The sequence below is a fragment of the Oncorhynchus tshawytscha genome, linkage group LG08, assembly GCF_018296145.1.
Source record: "Oncorhynchus tshawytscha isolate Ot180627B linkage group LG08, Otsh_v2.0, whole genome shotgun sequence".
Taxonomy (NCBI): domain Eukaryota; kingdom Metazoa; phylum Chordata; class Actinopteri; order Salmoniformes; family Salmonidae; genus Oncorhynchus; species Oncorhynchus tshawytscha.
Window position 1 is genome coordinate 14,020,539 of NC_056436.1, and position 16,059 is coordinate 14,036,597.

Genomic DNA, 16,059 nt, shown 5'->3' on the forward strand with positions numbered 1-16,059 from the left:
TGTGAAGCTTGCATTCAATTGCCCCTCCCTGTTGCACACAACACACTTCCATTTCCTGTCACAAGGGGATTAATGGCTAATTTAAGATGAAATCATCAACCCTGTTACGGTCAACCCTGTTACGGTCAACACTGTTACTTTATTTGGCACTTACTATAATCATTATTTTATTATCCTCTTGAGATTCTCTTTTATGAAGTTGAACATTTGCTCTTTATGACACAATGTTAAAATGAGGTGAAATCAAACTTTTTTTTCAATCAAGTTACACCTCTCAAAAGGCACTGAATTGGTTGAACGACATTTAGGGCACTAGGTTGCACTGAGGACAAAATATCCACATGTGGTTTGCATTTCTTGCTGTTTGTTGCACACACACAAAATAGGAGTATTGCTTATCATTTTTAGAATTTGCGTTATAACATGAGTAATTGTGCATCTGTAACCTAACAATAAACCCCTTCCATGAAGACAGACTGTGCTAAATCATTCAGATACTGCTGTGTTAATATTGGGATGATGATTGCTTATTCTGCTCAGTGCTAATCATTCATAAACAACATCATTTCAGGCTCGATTGGCCTTGGCAGGTGCATTAAGCTTTTTGTTTCTGATTTACTTCTAGATAAGGGACCCAGAATCCCTCTGCCATTATACAAAGGTAAACAACAACGAAATGGATTGTTTTAACAACATTCATCAAAGAGGACTGTTATAGCAGCTCCTCAAGCCCAACAGTACTAGCAGAAACAGTTACCAGGGTAGCAGAAACAGTTACCTTGACGATGTGTGGCGGTAGGGACTCCATCTCTGAGGCTTTCTGGGCCAGCGTCTCCAGGTTAACCTCCTGGGAGACCCTCCGTTTCCTGCGTGTGCTCTGGATGACCCCTGTAGGGGCCATCTGGGCAACGTGGACTTCATCCGCCTTCGGTGCTCCACCTGGCTCCTCAGAGGCCCCATTCTGGGCCCCATCAGATGGTATGAGGAAGGGGTTGTCAACTGGTGGTGGTCCACCTTCCTTGGAGAGTCTCCTGGACCTTCGAGGCTGCAGCTGGATATGGGGAGGTTGGAGCTGGGTCTCCGTGGGGGGGAGCTGGGAGTCTGTTTGGGGGGATGTTTGGAGGGTCTGGGGACATCTCCTGGAGGTCTGGGGAGGATGCTGCCTGAGCACAGGGCTCTTGGGAGGGCACTAACACGGGCGGCTGGGAGTGAGGGTGTTGGTGGGTAGGTGGGTTCTGGCTGCTGGGGTAGTATTCTAGAACATGTTGGGGTTGTTGCTGCTGCAATTGCTGTTGTTGTATTTGTTGTTGCTGCTGCTGTAATTGTTGCTGTATTTGCTGTTGAATTTGTTGTTGCTGTTCTAACTGTTGCTCTTGTTGTATGTGTAGTTGTTGTTGCTGTTGTTGTAATTGCTGTTGATGCTGAAGCATTTGCTGCTGTTGCATCTTATGATGTTGTTGTTGCATTTGTTGTTGATGCTGTAATATTTGTTTCTGTTGCTGTTGTCGTTGTTGCAGCTGCTGCTGGAGCTGTGGATGCTGTTGGGTCTGTTGTAGCTGCTGGTGGAGCTGTGGATGCTGTTGGGTCTGTTGCAGCTGCTGCTGGAGCTGTGGATGCTGTTGGGTCTGTTGCAGCTGCTGCTGGAGCTGTGGATGCTGTTGCAGCTGCTGCTGGAGCTGTGGATGCTGTTGCAGCTGCTGCTGGAGCTGTGGATGCTGTTGGGTCTGTTGCAGCTGCTGCTGGAGCTGTGGATGCTGTTGGGTCTGTTGCAGCTTCTGCTGGAGCTGTGGATGCTGTTGGGTCTGTTGCAGCTTCTGCTGGAGCTGTGGATGCTGTTGGGTCTGTGGTTGTGGTTGGGGTTTGGGCTGTTGGGTATTGTAGTTCAGATTAGGTAAAGTCCTATTGCCCCCCTGAAACACCTGGTAGTAGCCAGCCGTTAGGTGTTGCTTAGGCTGGCCGAAGGCTAGCTGGAAGGGCTGAAGCACGGAGCTGCTCCCAGGGTTGGATGTGCTGTGCTGCTGGGCATTTAGAGCCCCAGGCTTAAGGGTCTGTGGGAATGCCTGAGTCTGGGACTGCTGTTGCTGTTGGGAAGCCTGATGCTGCTGCTCCCACTCTAGGCTGGGAGGCTTGGCCACGTCTCTAACGTCTCTGTAGGCCTCTCCTCCAGCAGGCAGGGGGTTAACCACCTGCTGCGGCTGGGGAGGCTGCTTCTCTGCAGCCCTACTAGGAGACTGTGGCTGCTGTGGCTGCAGGGGTGGAGGCCCCTCACGGATCTGCTGCTTGGAAAAGGCAGTCTGGGTCTGGGACCGTGAGTCACTGACGTTGACGCCCCCTAGGTACGGAGCAAAGTTCTGACCCCAGTTAGCCATAGTGACACCCTGTGTCCAGGTCCCAGTCTCAGTCCCAGTTCTCTGTTGAGGCTGTGGTTGAGCTTCTGGGTCCTGGTGTGCCCACTTCATGGGCACAGTCTGTTGGTAATGTCCCCGACTCTGGTCTCCTTTCTCTGGACTGAAGATCACTGAGTTGAGGTACATACCAGTATGTGGAGCCTCTGGGTTGGAGGTTGTGGAGGTGACGGTGCCTGCAGCCTTACTCTGGCCAGGACCAGGATCTGAGGCTGGGGCACCAAGGCCGTAGCAAGAACCTTCTGGATTCTGCTGAGAAGACGTCTCCTTCATCGCCACTCCTTGGTCGTTAAAAAAAGAGATGCGCTTGCCTGTTCTCTTACTGTTGGGTAAACTCATGGCTGGCATGAATAACGGGGCGAGGTGGGGGGACTATGGGGTACTAGGTGCATAACAGTCCCTCAACCACACAGACCACCAATCAACGTATGTCCCAATGTGGCCCTCTTCCACTGGCCTTATCTGAAGATACAGGGAATAGAAAGTTCACAGCACACACCCTAGGAGAGGGGGTTGCATATTTTAACGGAAATCACCAAACCACATATGCAACCAAAAACCAAGGAGTTGGATTGGACGTAGACAAAACCCAATCTTCTCCTTCTCCCCTCGAACTCCTCTTCCTGCTGTATTGAGAGGTTGCCGGTGCTGATAGAGATGTCTGGATGTCCACTGGCCTCGTTCATTCATGGGAGACACCCTGTGAAGAGACCAGAGGGGTCAAGTTACAGGACAGTCCAGAGAGGGCCCCATAGGGTTCCTAATGGACCTATTGTTAAAGCTGCCTGCTGCCATGTAAAAACCCTTTCCAACACAATGCAGTACCAGTGAAAGGTAACGGGTTGGGTGGGAAAGACAGAAAGATAGGAATGAAAGTGTGTGTGTGTGTGTGTGTGTGTTGAAAGTGTGCCTGCATGGCTCCATGCATGCAGTGTGTCCTTACCCCTGTCATGTGAGCTGAGCTAGTAATGACACAGCCTAGCACACACACATAGTCACACACACACACACAGTCACACACACGCACATAGTCGCCCAGTTACACGCACAGTCACACACACACACACTGAAGCTGGACTCCCTTGCAGAAGAAATGTTGTTATAAAGGTTAAATACCTGCTGATCACATGGTAACTAACTGGTTGCAACAGTCAAATGACCGCTTCAAGCCACCATCACTTTACATTAGGTTCCGAGAGTGACACAGCAGGATGCACTACAGCCATCACACACACAGACCCTGGCCCGAGACCCCCACTCTCCGAGGGTGTCTCAGGGAGAGTTGGGATACGCAAAAAAACACACATTTCCAATTCACACATGCATATTAATACACACTTGTACATGTGTGAAATAGGGCAAATATAAGCACCCATGTATTATTACACACAGCACACAGTGTGAGAATGTGTGATTTGACCAATATTCACCGCTGAGGCCCGTTTGCTCATTTCTACTGTCATATTGAAGCTTCCTCTTGAATGTAATTGACTTGCTGTACCAAGGGCTTTATAAATAAACTTTATTGATTGGTTGACTTGTCTGTCTGGGTAGGCACAGTGAGAGCTGCTCTCCTTTCTGACGAATGAATGCACCAAAAAGAGATTCTGAGGCTAAATGCTACTTGTTTGTGCCCCAAATTGCACCCTATTCCATATGGGTCCTGGTCTAAAGCAGTGCACTATATTAGGGAATGTTGTGCCATTTGGGATGCATCCTACTTTGGCGTTTTGCACTGGGGCTCTGACTCAATGGTTTCTGAGTCATTCAGGACAAAGTGGGAACCTGTCACCCCTTGACCTTGTTCCTGCTTCCTCAAAAGGGGAACCTGTCACCTGTTGACTTGTTCCTGCTTCCTCAAAAGGGGAACATGTCACCCCTTGACCTCGTTCCTGCTTCCTCAAAAGGGGAACCTGTCATCCCTTGACCTCGTTCCTGCTTCCTCAAAAGGGGAACCTGTCACCTCTTGACCTTGTTCCTGCTTCCTCAAAAGGGGAACCTGTCACCTCTTGACCTTGTTCCTGCTTCCTCAAAAGAGGAACCTGTCACCTCTTGACCTTGTTCCTGCTTCCTCAAAAGAGGAACCTGTCACCTCTTGACCTTGTTCCTGCTTCCTCAAAAGAGGAACCTGTCACCTCTTGACCTTGTTCCTGCTTCCTCAAAAGAGGAACCTGTCACCTCTTGACCTTGTTCCTGCTTCCTCAAAAGGGGAACCTGTCACCTCTTGACCTTGTTCCTGCTTCCTCAAAAGGGGAACCTGTCACCTCTTGACCTTGTTCCTGCTTCCTCAAAAGAGGAACCTGTCACCTCTTGACCTTGTTCCTGCTTCCTCAAAAGAGGAACCTGTCACCTCTTGACCTTGTTCCTGCTTCCTCAAAAGAGGAACCTGTCACCTCTTGACCTTGTTCCTGCTTCCTCAAAAGAGGAACCTGTCACCTCTTGACCTTGTTCCTGCTTCCTCAAAAGGGGAACCTGTCACCTCTTGACCTTGTTCCTGCTTCCTCAAAAGAGGAACCTGTCACCTCTTGACCTTGTTCCTGCTTCCTCAAAAGGGGAACCTGTCACCCCTTGACCCTGTTCCTGCTTCCTCAAAAGGGGAACCTGTCACCCCTTGACCCTGTTCCTGCATGTTCAATAGGAAAAGGCAAGAGACGGGACAATGAGTGGACAAACATGACTCACAATGACCTTTATAATAACATAAAAAAGGTACATTTATTGTAGTCCAAATCTGTCTGGGCATCACTTCCTTTGCCATGACAACACGTTGATAATCACAATCTGGATACACAGAGATACAGAACCCCTCTGCAATTGAATTGCAATTTAAATATTTTACAGCTGGCACTGATAGCATGCACTACAATCTCCAAATGAACTGTATGGCCTAGGCAGCAACCATCTAGTAAACACACACACGCCGTAAAGCTAGAGTCCTTAATTGAAACAATAACAATTTTGTTTAGGTAAAAAGCCAAAGAATGGGCTTGGAGAAATCTAACCACTCTCAAATTCATAGGCAGAGCTATGGATGCAAGGACAGACCATCCACGATATCAAAATTATCATTTTAACCATGTTTTGAGGCTATCCAGTGTCTGTTTACATTTACTTTATTTAGAAACATTTTATTCGGGAGGGAGACAAGTTTTTTAATACTATATCTCTTGACACATTGAAGAAAATAATCATGGCCTCTAAACCTTCAAGCTGCATACTGGACCCTAGTCCAACTAAACTACTGAAAGAGCTGCTTCCTGTGCTTGGCCCTCCTATGTTGAACGTAATAAACGGCTCTCTATCCACCGGATGTGTACCAAACTCACTAAAAGTGGCAGTAATAAAGCCTCTCTTGAAAAAGCCCAACCTTGACCCAGAAAATATAAAAACTATCGGCCTATATCGAATCACACATTCCTCTTAAAATGTTTAGAAAAAGCTGTTGCGCAGCAACTTACTGCCTTCCTGAAGACAAACAATGTATACGAAACAATGGTTTTAGTCTGGTTTTAGACCCCATCATAGCACTGAGACTGCACTTGTGAAGGTGGTAAATTACCTTTTAATGGCGCAGACCAAGGCTCTGCATCTGTTGGTTGGTCCTACCGTACATACCTACATGTATGCTACAGTCACAAGATGCAGGACTACTTATTGTCCCTAGACTTTCTAAGCAAACAGCTGGAGGCAGGGACTTCTCTTATAGAGCTCCATTTTTATGGAATGGTCTGCCTAACCATGTGAGAGACGCAGACTCAGTCTCAACCTTTAAGTCTTTATTGAAGACTCATCTCTTCAGTAGGTCCTATGATTGAGTGTAGTCTGGCCCAGGGGTGTGACGGTGAACAGAAAGGCACTGGAGCGACGAACCGCCCTTGCTGTCTCTGCCTGGCCGGTTCCCCTCTCTCCTCTGGGATTCTCTGCCTCTAACCCTATTACAGGGGCTGAGTCACTGGCTTACTGGTGCTCTTCCATGCCGTCCCTAGGAGGGGTGCGTCACTTGAGTCACTGACGTGATCTTCCTGTCTGGGTTAGCGCCCCCTCGGGTTCATGCCGTGGGGGAGATCTTCATGGGCTATACACGGCCTTGTCTCAGGGTAGTAAGTTGGTGGTTTGAAGATATCCCTCTAGTGGTGTGCGGGCTGTGCTTTGGCAAAGTGGGTGGGGTTATATCCTGCCTGGTTAGCCCTGTCAGGGGGTATCATCGAACCGGGCCAGTGTCTCCCGACCCCTCGTGTCTCAGCCTCCAGTATTTATGCTGCAATAGTTTGCGTTGGGGGGCTAAGGTCAGTGTGTTATATCTGGAGTATTTCTCCTGTCTTATCCGGTGTCCTTTGTGAATTTCAGTATGCTCTCTCTAATTCTCTCTCTTTCTCTCGGAGGACCTGAGTCCAAGGACCATGCCTCAAGACTACCTGGCCTAATGACTCCTTGCTGTCCCCAGTCCACCTGGTTGTGCTGCTGCTCCAGTTTCAACTGTTCTGGCTATGGAACCCTGACCTTTTCACCGGACGTGCTACCTTCTACCGCACTTGCTGTCTCTAACTCTGAATGATCGGCAATGAAACGTCAACTGACATTTACTCCTGAGGTGCTGACCTGTTGGACCCTCTACAACCACGTACTGTTATAATCTCCACTCGGCACAGCCAGAAGAGGACTGGCCAACCCTCAGGTTTCTTACAAGGTTCCTGCCTTTCTAGGGAGTTTTTCCTAGCCACCGTTCTTCTACATCTGCATTGCTTGCTGTTTGGGGTTTCAGGCTGGGTTTCTGTACACTTTGTGACATCAGCAGATGTAAAAAGGGCTTTATAAATACATTTGATTTAATATTTCAAAATATATAATATTTTGGGCTGATGAGGTAGGACAGTTGAACTAAGCTCATGAGGCATTTATAAGTCATATTTTTCCAGAATCAATGGTTAGGCCTATATATATTTAATTTCTAAGTCCAAAAATGGATGTAGCAACTTTCAAATAGACAGATGCATCAGTTCATATCCTGCACTGGGGCAACATTGTAACTTGACTGTCTGACCGACCACACTTCACAGTAAGGTAGTGCTGAGTGATTAGCCGAAACGTATGTTATGTTTTTAAACAACTAACTGAGTGACATCAGTTCATTCAATTGTTTTTTTCTTTCTGTGAGTTCAATGCGCACATTGCACATTTTCTCTAGAGATAAATCAGATCAAGCCTGAACTGTGCAATGTAGTAGGGAGTTGTAGTTTACAACAGCTCATTATTCTAAATAGTTTAGCACAGAGAACATGGTAATTTACTACAATGACCCTAATCCATTGCGCACCTACTTATCCCTCTCGTCTGTTTTACGTTGCAGGCTAAAAAGAAACAGGCAGAAAAATGCATGAGAGGGATAGAGAGAAGTTGACTCACGCGAGGTATCTCGAAGTGAAAATACATGATGTAAGTGATTGATAGTTGTTATTCAGCAGTCATAAAAGTATGCTTATTCATTTTGAAGAACTACTCAAATAGTGATTCATTTTTAATTATTAAACAGAAACGACTTTAAAAAGCACTAATCACTCAGCACCATGGTGAGGACCTGACACCCTGGTGCACTGGCGACGATAATTATACCATGTTATATTATAGCATGTTCTTAATTAGGAACATTTATGTAGATGCTGTTCCAATATAGGCTATAGAAAACAATGTGGATGCATCACTGTGTTTATGAAGAAATACCTATGATCAATTTCAGGGAATTGGAGAGAAGTGTGAGCACCCTATGTCAAGAACGTGCAAGACGCATTGCCTTTGCCTATTTTGCTGAACAACAGAAATCATATGGAGTGTGTTTTGCAGTGTTGTTTTTCAAGAAGGGTTTATACAATTTGAAACATGTGAACAGTAACACGATGTCCACCTAACCTTTCTGTAGGCTATCGAGTGTAGGTTAGAAGGATAATGACACAGTAAATACCACAGTAAATATATGTAGGTTTTAACCAATGTAACGCCGTTAATATATAGCCTAGGTTTGACCCTCAACCGTAATTACCTAATCCCTGAGCGTTTCTTAATTTAAACAGCGAATACGCACCGCGGTGAAAGCGAACGCACAGTCGTTGTATTTGACATGGGGGACTGAGAAGAATTGGCCACAGACATCGAAAAAATGAAAGGAAAAAACATGTTGCGTCCTACATCAGAACAACCCTTGCTGGACCCCCCACCTCTGCACCGCGTCCCCACCGCCAGCCAGCTCAGCGCTATTTACGAGAAGGCAGTCCTTTGTTGCAGAACACGGATTATCCAGTCACTAATTCCGTGGCACGTTGCAACAAAGTGAAGCAACAATGTAACCTATATAGGCTATACCAGCACGAGCTCCAACATAAAAGAAAGATAGGATATAGACCACGCGCAGCGGATCTAGGACTGCTCAACATGTCAATATGGTTAATAGCCTACGTCATATGAACGGCAATGTCTTCCTTTTCTAAAGAAACACTCCATATTAACCAATAAACACACACAGAGATGTCTAAACCGCTGATCATTAGGTTTAATATGCATGAAGGCCTATTTAATGTTATGGTGAACTTTGTTTACAACAACCATTCACTTGCATGCTTCTCATATTCTGATCAACAAGCCCAGATATACAAATCCCAGTTCCTATCCGAGAACTCACTGTGCTTGCCATGTTTCTGCGGTGACCACCAGTGCAGCAACTGTCCCCGGGTCCACGCGCCCCACAGTGTGCAATCGAACGGAGATATGACTGCATGCATCTCTAGCGTTGAGTCATTCTATGCTGACCTCACTATTATTTTTCAAATCAAAGAATGAGGTAGATCGATGTCATTAAAACAAACGTGCTATCCGGTCCAAAATGGAGCAACGATCTGCAGGAATATGGACAAATGTCGCACAATAAGTGTTGCACATTATTGCGTTACTATTGCACAAATAGCCTACATGTACACAACACATCCGCTGTCCTATGCGGCCTTGTTTCTCCCGCTGTAGAACGCTCTCTCAATCGAACAACACATTCTTTCGGCTCATCCTTGTGATCCTCTCCAGTGTGCTCGCCACACCTACTTCCACGACCATATATGGTTTTCCTCTTGCATGAGGGGCGATGTAATTTACGCGTCAAAAGTACTACTCAGATCCATGCGGTGAAATACCGAAAATCAATGGGTCACTGATGCAGAAACCGCGGTGCCATTTCCTGGTTGCTAAAATGCAAATAGTTCGCCTAATTTAATTTTGTGACAAAACAAGCAGCCATTGTGTTGAGTATCTTTTGTAACATGTAAACCACCATTACATCTATTTTCCATAACCAAAAGTATAGTATTTTCAGCTGTTTGAAGCTGGTGTAGTTTTAGTATTACAAATGTCAGAGGCCCTTGCATAGTTTTAAAGGTCCAGTGGAGTCAAAAACCTGATTTCCCTGTGTTATCTATATGTCCACACTATGAGTTTGGAATGATGCAGTTGTAACAGTATAACTTTAGACAGTCCCCTGGCCCATACCCGGGCGCGAACCAGGGACCCTCTGCACACATCAACAACAGTCACCCACAAAGCATCGTTACCCAAGGGGAACCACTACTTCAAGGTCTCAGAGCAAGTGATGTCACCGATTGAAACGCTATTTAGCGCGCACCACCGCTAACTAGCTAGCTATTTCACATCCGTTACACAGTGAAATTGATGATAATGCCATTTAGTGTAAGAGCTGTTTGAAAAGGCCACCTGAAATTTCAATAGACCAATTAGAATGATTGCTCCAAACCTCTCTGCCAATAACAGCACATTTTCAGTTTTCCCCTCCCCACTCAGTTCCCTCCCAGACAGTCCTAGCAAAATGATTGCTTGAGAAATTGCCCTTTGCTAAGAAGTATTTTTGTTTATTTTTGAACATTTTAGTTGAAAACAATCACAGTAAGTTACTTAATCTTTACCCAGAAATGATTTGATATTGAGATAAAAACAGGTGCATTGGACCTTTAAGATAGACGAATAGACCTCTCTCTAGCCATTCTGCAATAGAATTGCTCTTCATGGCACTATTACAACAGTATTAAAATATTATTATACTGTCTCGAACATTGCATTTACATTTTGGTCATTTAGCAGCAGACACTTATCCAGAGCAATTTATAGTCAGTGAGTTGCATAGCAAAGAGCATGTGTCTGCTGGCAGAAAGGAGATACTGCCAGCCCCACTGTGTCAGACTATACTCTCTGCTGTACCTTAAAATAACCACACATGCTATTCACTGCATAAGGAATATGCCAACCAAGCTCTGCGAGACTGAGTGAGATGTGAGATTGTGTGTGTGTGTATGAGTTTTATTAGGCCTGTAGTTTTGTATCTAGGTGATGTCCATATAATATGCACTCTTTTACTCTTCCATTGGGAGAAAGGCCTAAATGACATTTGCAATCTACCTTCTAAAGAGAAAGTGTTGACTTAGTTATAATTTTCTGTCACAGCAACTGGCATTAAACTGGTAATGAACGGTTAATACAACTAAAACTACAGTCTATAATCAAAAAATCCACTCCACTCTTCAATGCAGGACCTGTGCAGGACACGTGCAGGACAAATTTCCACTTTCTTTCATCACACAATTGATGCTAGCTTGCAATAGACCAGGAACACGAGTTGGCAGAAGGCCTGCAACTGTTGCATTCCAAATAATCTTATTGTATACCGATTAATAAACGCGACTCGTGATCTATTGTACCCAGGATACACAATGTAACTTTCGATCGTGACGTGGAACTCTACCCCCCCCCCTCCCTCCCCCACTGCAGGGACCAGGGGGGTTGCACCGGAGATAGGCTATCGTGCAGCAATTGTATGTCTGCCTCCACCCTTGGCATCCGAGCTATCGAACGACGCGATTCTGCCTCTAGTCTAAACTATACTACTGCACAGAAGTTCTAGATTAATATGCAGGGTTTCCATGGATATGAATTGATATGTGTTTTTAAATGCAGCATTCTAGATGAAATATGCTACAGGGAGGGGACAATTAATTATGCATATCGGACCCATATCCTGAATCCTATATTGATACCTTTCTTTCACCGTAGAGAAGTTTAGATACATTGACAAGTTGTCACATTAACATTGACAAGTTTTGACATTATTACACACGAATAAATGCAATTTCTACTTTAGCCTACCTTGTAGCTTATAGCCGGTAGGCTACAATGTTCTGCTCGGCATTTTCTCTCAGTCTCTTCTGAAACAGAAAACTTTTTTCTGCTTTTCGGAGCGTCACTTCCTAGTTCCTACTCTTGCGGCTGAAATCATTGCATGGTGATTGTGAATGTATAGCGTATGCTTTATTATGAGTTGTTGCAATGAAACTAAACTAGTCACGTCTCTTAATTCATTGTTGTGTAAGTATTGCGACACTCGACAGAGTAAACATTTATGAGAGCCATACAGAGTACACAGATATCATAGTGGGTGAGGGCACATGCCATTTTTAATACGTAGCATACAAAAATACTCTAGCCTACTCCCTACTATAGGTGGCGCATTTGCTTAATCACAAAGAGGAGAGGACAACAAAGTGTCAACCACCACCAACAATCCATCCAATCGCAGCATAAACACGAGAATGAAAACAACGTTTACTTCAGCTATTTTGACGAGAGAATATTCTGCATGTGCAAAGAGTGCTGCTAATCTTCCGACCTGGTATGTGTAGCCTTCTCCCAAGCCAATGCAATAAGGTCTGACCACAGATAGAACAATGAGCAAAAACGTTTGGTCTGGCTGTGACCCGTGTTCAGGAAAACTCCAGGGAAACCAAGCCCCCTCGTTGTCGCCACGATTGGTTTGTTTACACAGGATCATTAACGCAGGTTAGGATAACTAACGTAGCAGGTTAAGATACTATGCTTATCGGAGACATGGCTGAACAAGGACATGGATAATATAAACCTAGGTGTTTTTTCTATGCATCGGCAGGACAGAACTGCAGAGTCCGGTAAGATCAGGAGTGGTGGTGTGTCTCCTTATTGACAACAGTTGTTGCGCGATCTCTACAATTAAGAAAGTGTCGAGGTTCTGACTGAGTTAGAATACCTCATGATAAGCTGTGACCATACTATTTACCAATATATTTTTCATCTGTATATTTCGTAGCTGTCTATTTACGACCACAAACCGATGCTGGCACTAATGCCGAGTTCAAAACAACTGTGAACTCGGAAAAATACGAGCTCATATCATGACGTCAGTGATCTTTAGGTCGGAAAGTCAGAGCTCTAGAATGATGCCCGTTCAAAACGATTTTCCCAGTTGGAGCTGCAGTTGTTTTGAAGCACTGAAGTCGGTGATTTCCGAGTTCACAGTTATTTGGAATGCTGCATAAGACCACACTCAACGAGCTGTATATAGCCCCACAGTGGAGGTGTCATAATGCCCATTAACTCTAGCGGTCAAATAGGGAAACGGTTCCAATCGTTTTCCCACCATTCATTTTTCCCATAGGGGATTTTAGAAACACTTAAAATAAGGGCTGTGTTTCGTGTAGGCTTACCCTGGCGTGACGTTTTGATAACCATGTAAATCTCTCTCGGACAAGGTGACTTTTATCAATATATTTGGCTCAAAGGAAGGCCCTAAAAATGGTCAAAGACTCCAGCCATCCAAGTTATAGACTGTTCTCTCTGCTACCACATGGCAAGCAGTAACGGAGCGTCAAGGCTGTGACCAAAAGGCTCCTGAACAGCTTCTATCCCTAAGCCATAAGACTGCTGAACAGCTTCTGCCCTCAAGCCAAAAGACTGCTGAACAGCTTCTGCCCCCAAGCCATAAGACTGCTGAACAGCTTCTACCCCCAAGCCATAAGACTGCTGAACAGCTTCTGCCCCCAAGCCATAAGACTGCTGAACAGCTTCTACCCCCAAGCCATAACACTGCTGAACAGTTAATTAAATGTCTACCCAGACAATTTACATTAACCCCCTTTATTATGTATCTTAATTGTTTTGCATTGACTCCATGCACACTCACTAGACTCTACCAACACATACTACACTGACACGCCCACACACACACACTCTTATCCAGAGCAATTAGGGCTAAGTGCCTTGCTCAAGTGCACATCAACAGACTTTTCACCTAGTCAGCTCAGGATTTGAACCAGCAACCTTTTGGTTACTGGCCCAATGCTCTTAACCACTAGGCTAACACACACACACACACACACACACACACACACACACACACACACACACACACACACACACACACACACACACACACACACACACACACACACACACACACACACACACACACACACACACACACACACACACACACACACACACACACACACACACACACACACACACACACACACACACACACACACACACACACACACACACACACACACACACACACACACACACACACACACACACACTTGCTATGAGAATGGAAATTGAGCTCAGGTGCATCCTGTTTCCATTGATCATCCTTGACATGTTTCTACAACTTGATTGGAGTCCACCTGTGGTCTATTCAATTGGTTGGACATGATTTGGAAAGGCACACACATGTCTATATATAAGGTCCCACTGTGCATGTCAGAGCAAAAACCAAGCCATGAGGTCGAAGGAATTGTCCGTAGAGCTCCATGACACGATTGTGTCGAGGCACAGCTCCGGGGAAGGGTCCCAAAAAATGTCTGCCGCATTGAAGGTCCCCAAGAACACAGTGGCCACCATCATTCTTAAATGGAAGAAGTTTGGAACCACCAAGACTATTCATAGACACTGAAACCTGTTGAACGCTGAAACCTGAACTAAAGACCTCGGTATAAAAGTTGACATGTTTTTAAAGTGGTATAAACTGCCTTCATTTTACTGGAGGAAGAGTGGCTGCTGCTTTGGCAGCAGCTAATGGGGATCCATAATAAATACAAATACAAATAGAGATGGTCACCCGGCCAAACTGAGCAATCGGGGGAGAGGAGGCTGCTAAGGGGAGGACGTCTCATAATAATGGCCCGAATGGAATGGTACCATTCCTAACACTCCATTACATCCATTATTATGAGCCGACCTCCCCCCAGCAGCCTACACGGGTATGTACAGTGTATTCGGAAAGTATTCAGACCCCTTGACTTTTTCCACATTTTGTTAAGTTACAGCCTTATTCTAAAATTGATTAAACAGGTTTTTTTCCTCATCAATCTACACACAATACCCCATAATGACACAGCAAAAACAGGTTTTGCTAATTTATATATAAAAAACTGAAATATCACATTTACGTAAGTGTTCAGACCCTTTACTCAGTACTTAGTTGAAGCACCTTTGGCAGCAATTACAATTACAATTACTCTTGGATATGACGCTACAAGCGTGGCACACCTGTATTTGTTATGTGCCAGCTGGGATTGTATGAATTGCAAAATATAAAAGATGTAACATACAGTTGAAGTTGGAAGTTTACATACACTTAGGTTGGAGTCATGAAAACTTGTTTTTCAACCACTCCACAAATTTCTTGTTAACAAACTATAGTTTTGGCAAGTCGGTTAGAACATCTACTTTGTGCATGACACAAGTAATTTTTCCAACAATTGTTTACAGACAGATTATTTCACTTATTATTCACTGTATCACAATTCCAGTGGGCCAGAAGTTTACATACACTAAGTTGACTGTGCCTTTAAACAGCTTGGAAATTTCCAGAAAATGATGTCATGGCTTTAGAAGCTTCTGATAGGCTGATTTGACATCCTTTGAGTCAATTGGAGGTGAACCTGTGGATGTATTTCAAGGCCTACCTTCAAACTTAGTGCCTCTTTGCTTGACATCATGGGAAAATCAAAAGAAATCAGCCAAGACCTGACTGAAGTGGCGATCCTAAAGTTGCGATCCTAACTGACCCAAGACAGGGAAATTGAGTTTAATGTATTTGGCTAAGGTGTATGTAAACTTCCGACTTCAACTGTATGTTAGCAGGTGATGTTATTCTTCAATAACACAAACCCCAAGGCAAATCGGGGGGGGGGATAGGTTTATTCAAATAGGACAAATCATGCTTGGAAGTAGATGGTCATTCTCCCCTGTCCTCGGTGATTCTCTCCAGTGATTCCAGTGGTTCTCTCCACAGAACAAAGGGACAGCATGTAGTTTTATAACCCAGCCCTAGCCTGTGGTTGACCAATTAGAATTCCTTGCACTAAAACTAGCCAATGGCCAAATAACAAGTATCCTATTTCAGAAGACATATTCCTTACGTCTCTGAACCATTGATCAATAATTCCCTATTACAGAAAAAACACTTTCCCTAATCCCTAGAGTTGACATTTTCACTGTATAGGATGGTTGAGAACAATCCTTTTCACACAGGTAACAACCAGCTTGATATTATCAAGGTTTATGTGACAGGAGTGTCTGGCAGATCTCACCTCTGACAGAGGGCACAGGCATGAACCTGGACGCCATCAGCACCCAAATATTCAGTAGCATCACTACCAGAAAGGCTACCCGGGCCTGTAGACAGAAAGTACAAATGGTACTGTTACAGTATATGAGTTTAAAAACCCCGGAGCACAGCTAGTCAGTCCTGGTAAAGACATGGTGGGTTAATGTTAGAGGACCTCATAGTATG

At 44.8% G+C, this 16,059-nt stretch overlaps 2 protein-coding genes across 3 annotated transcripts in view; both read right to left on the reverse strand.

Moving 5' to 3' along the window:
• Window positions 1-1,036, reverse strand: part of LOC112256889 (mitotic deacetylase-associated SANT domain protein) — a 32,704-nt gene extending 31,668 nt beyond the window's left edge. The window contains exon 1 of the mRNA XM_024430444.2: window positions 779-1,036. Within this exon, the coding sequence (XP_024286212.2) occupies window positions 779-901 (123 nt within the window). The 5' untranslated portion in view covers window positions 902-1,036. The remainder of the gene's footprint in view (window positions 1-778) is intronic.
• On the reverse strand, window positions 996-11,840 carry LOC121838740 (putative mediator of RNA polymerase II transcription subunit 26). 2 transcript variants are annotated; one of them, XM_024430448.2, is made up of 2 exons: window positions 11,595-11,840; window positions 996-3,105 (listed from the first exon to the last, which is right to left on the reverse strand). In XM_024430448.2, the coding sequence occupies exon 2, from the start codon at window positions 2,751-2,753 to the stop codon at window positions 996-998; it is 1,758 nt and encodes a 585-aa protein (XP_024286216.2). In that variant the 5' UTR covers window positions 2,754-3,105; window positions 11,595-11,840. The 2 variants fall into 2 exon arrangements, with proteins under 2 accessions (XP_024286216.2, XP_042181199.1); XM_042325265.1 differs by lacking the exon at window positions 11,595-11,840 and adding an exon at window positions 9,076-9,513.
• Window positions 11,841-16,059: the final 4,219 nt, after the last annotated feature.

Bases quoted from the DNA above. Each gene is read 5' to 3' on its own strand.
- LOC121838740 (XM_024430448.2), bottom strand. From the start codon at position 2,753: ATGCCAGCCATGAGTTTACCCAACAGTAAGAGAACAGGCAAGCGCATC.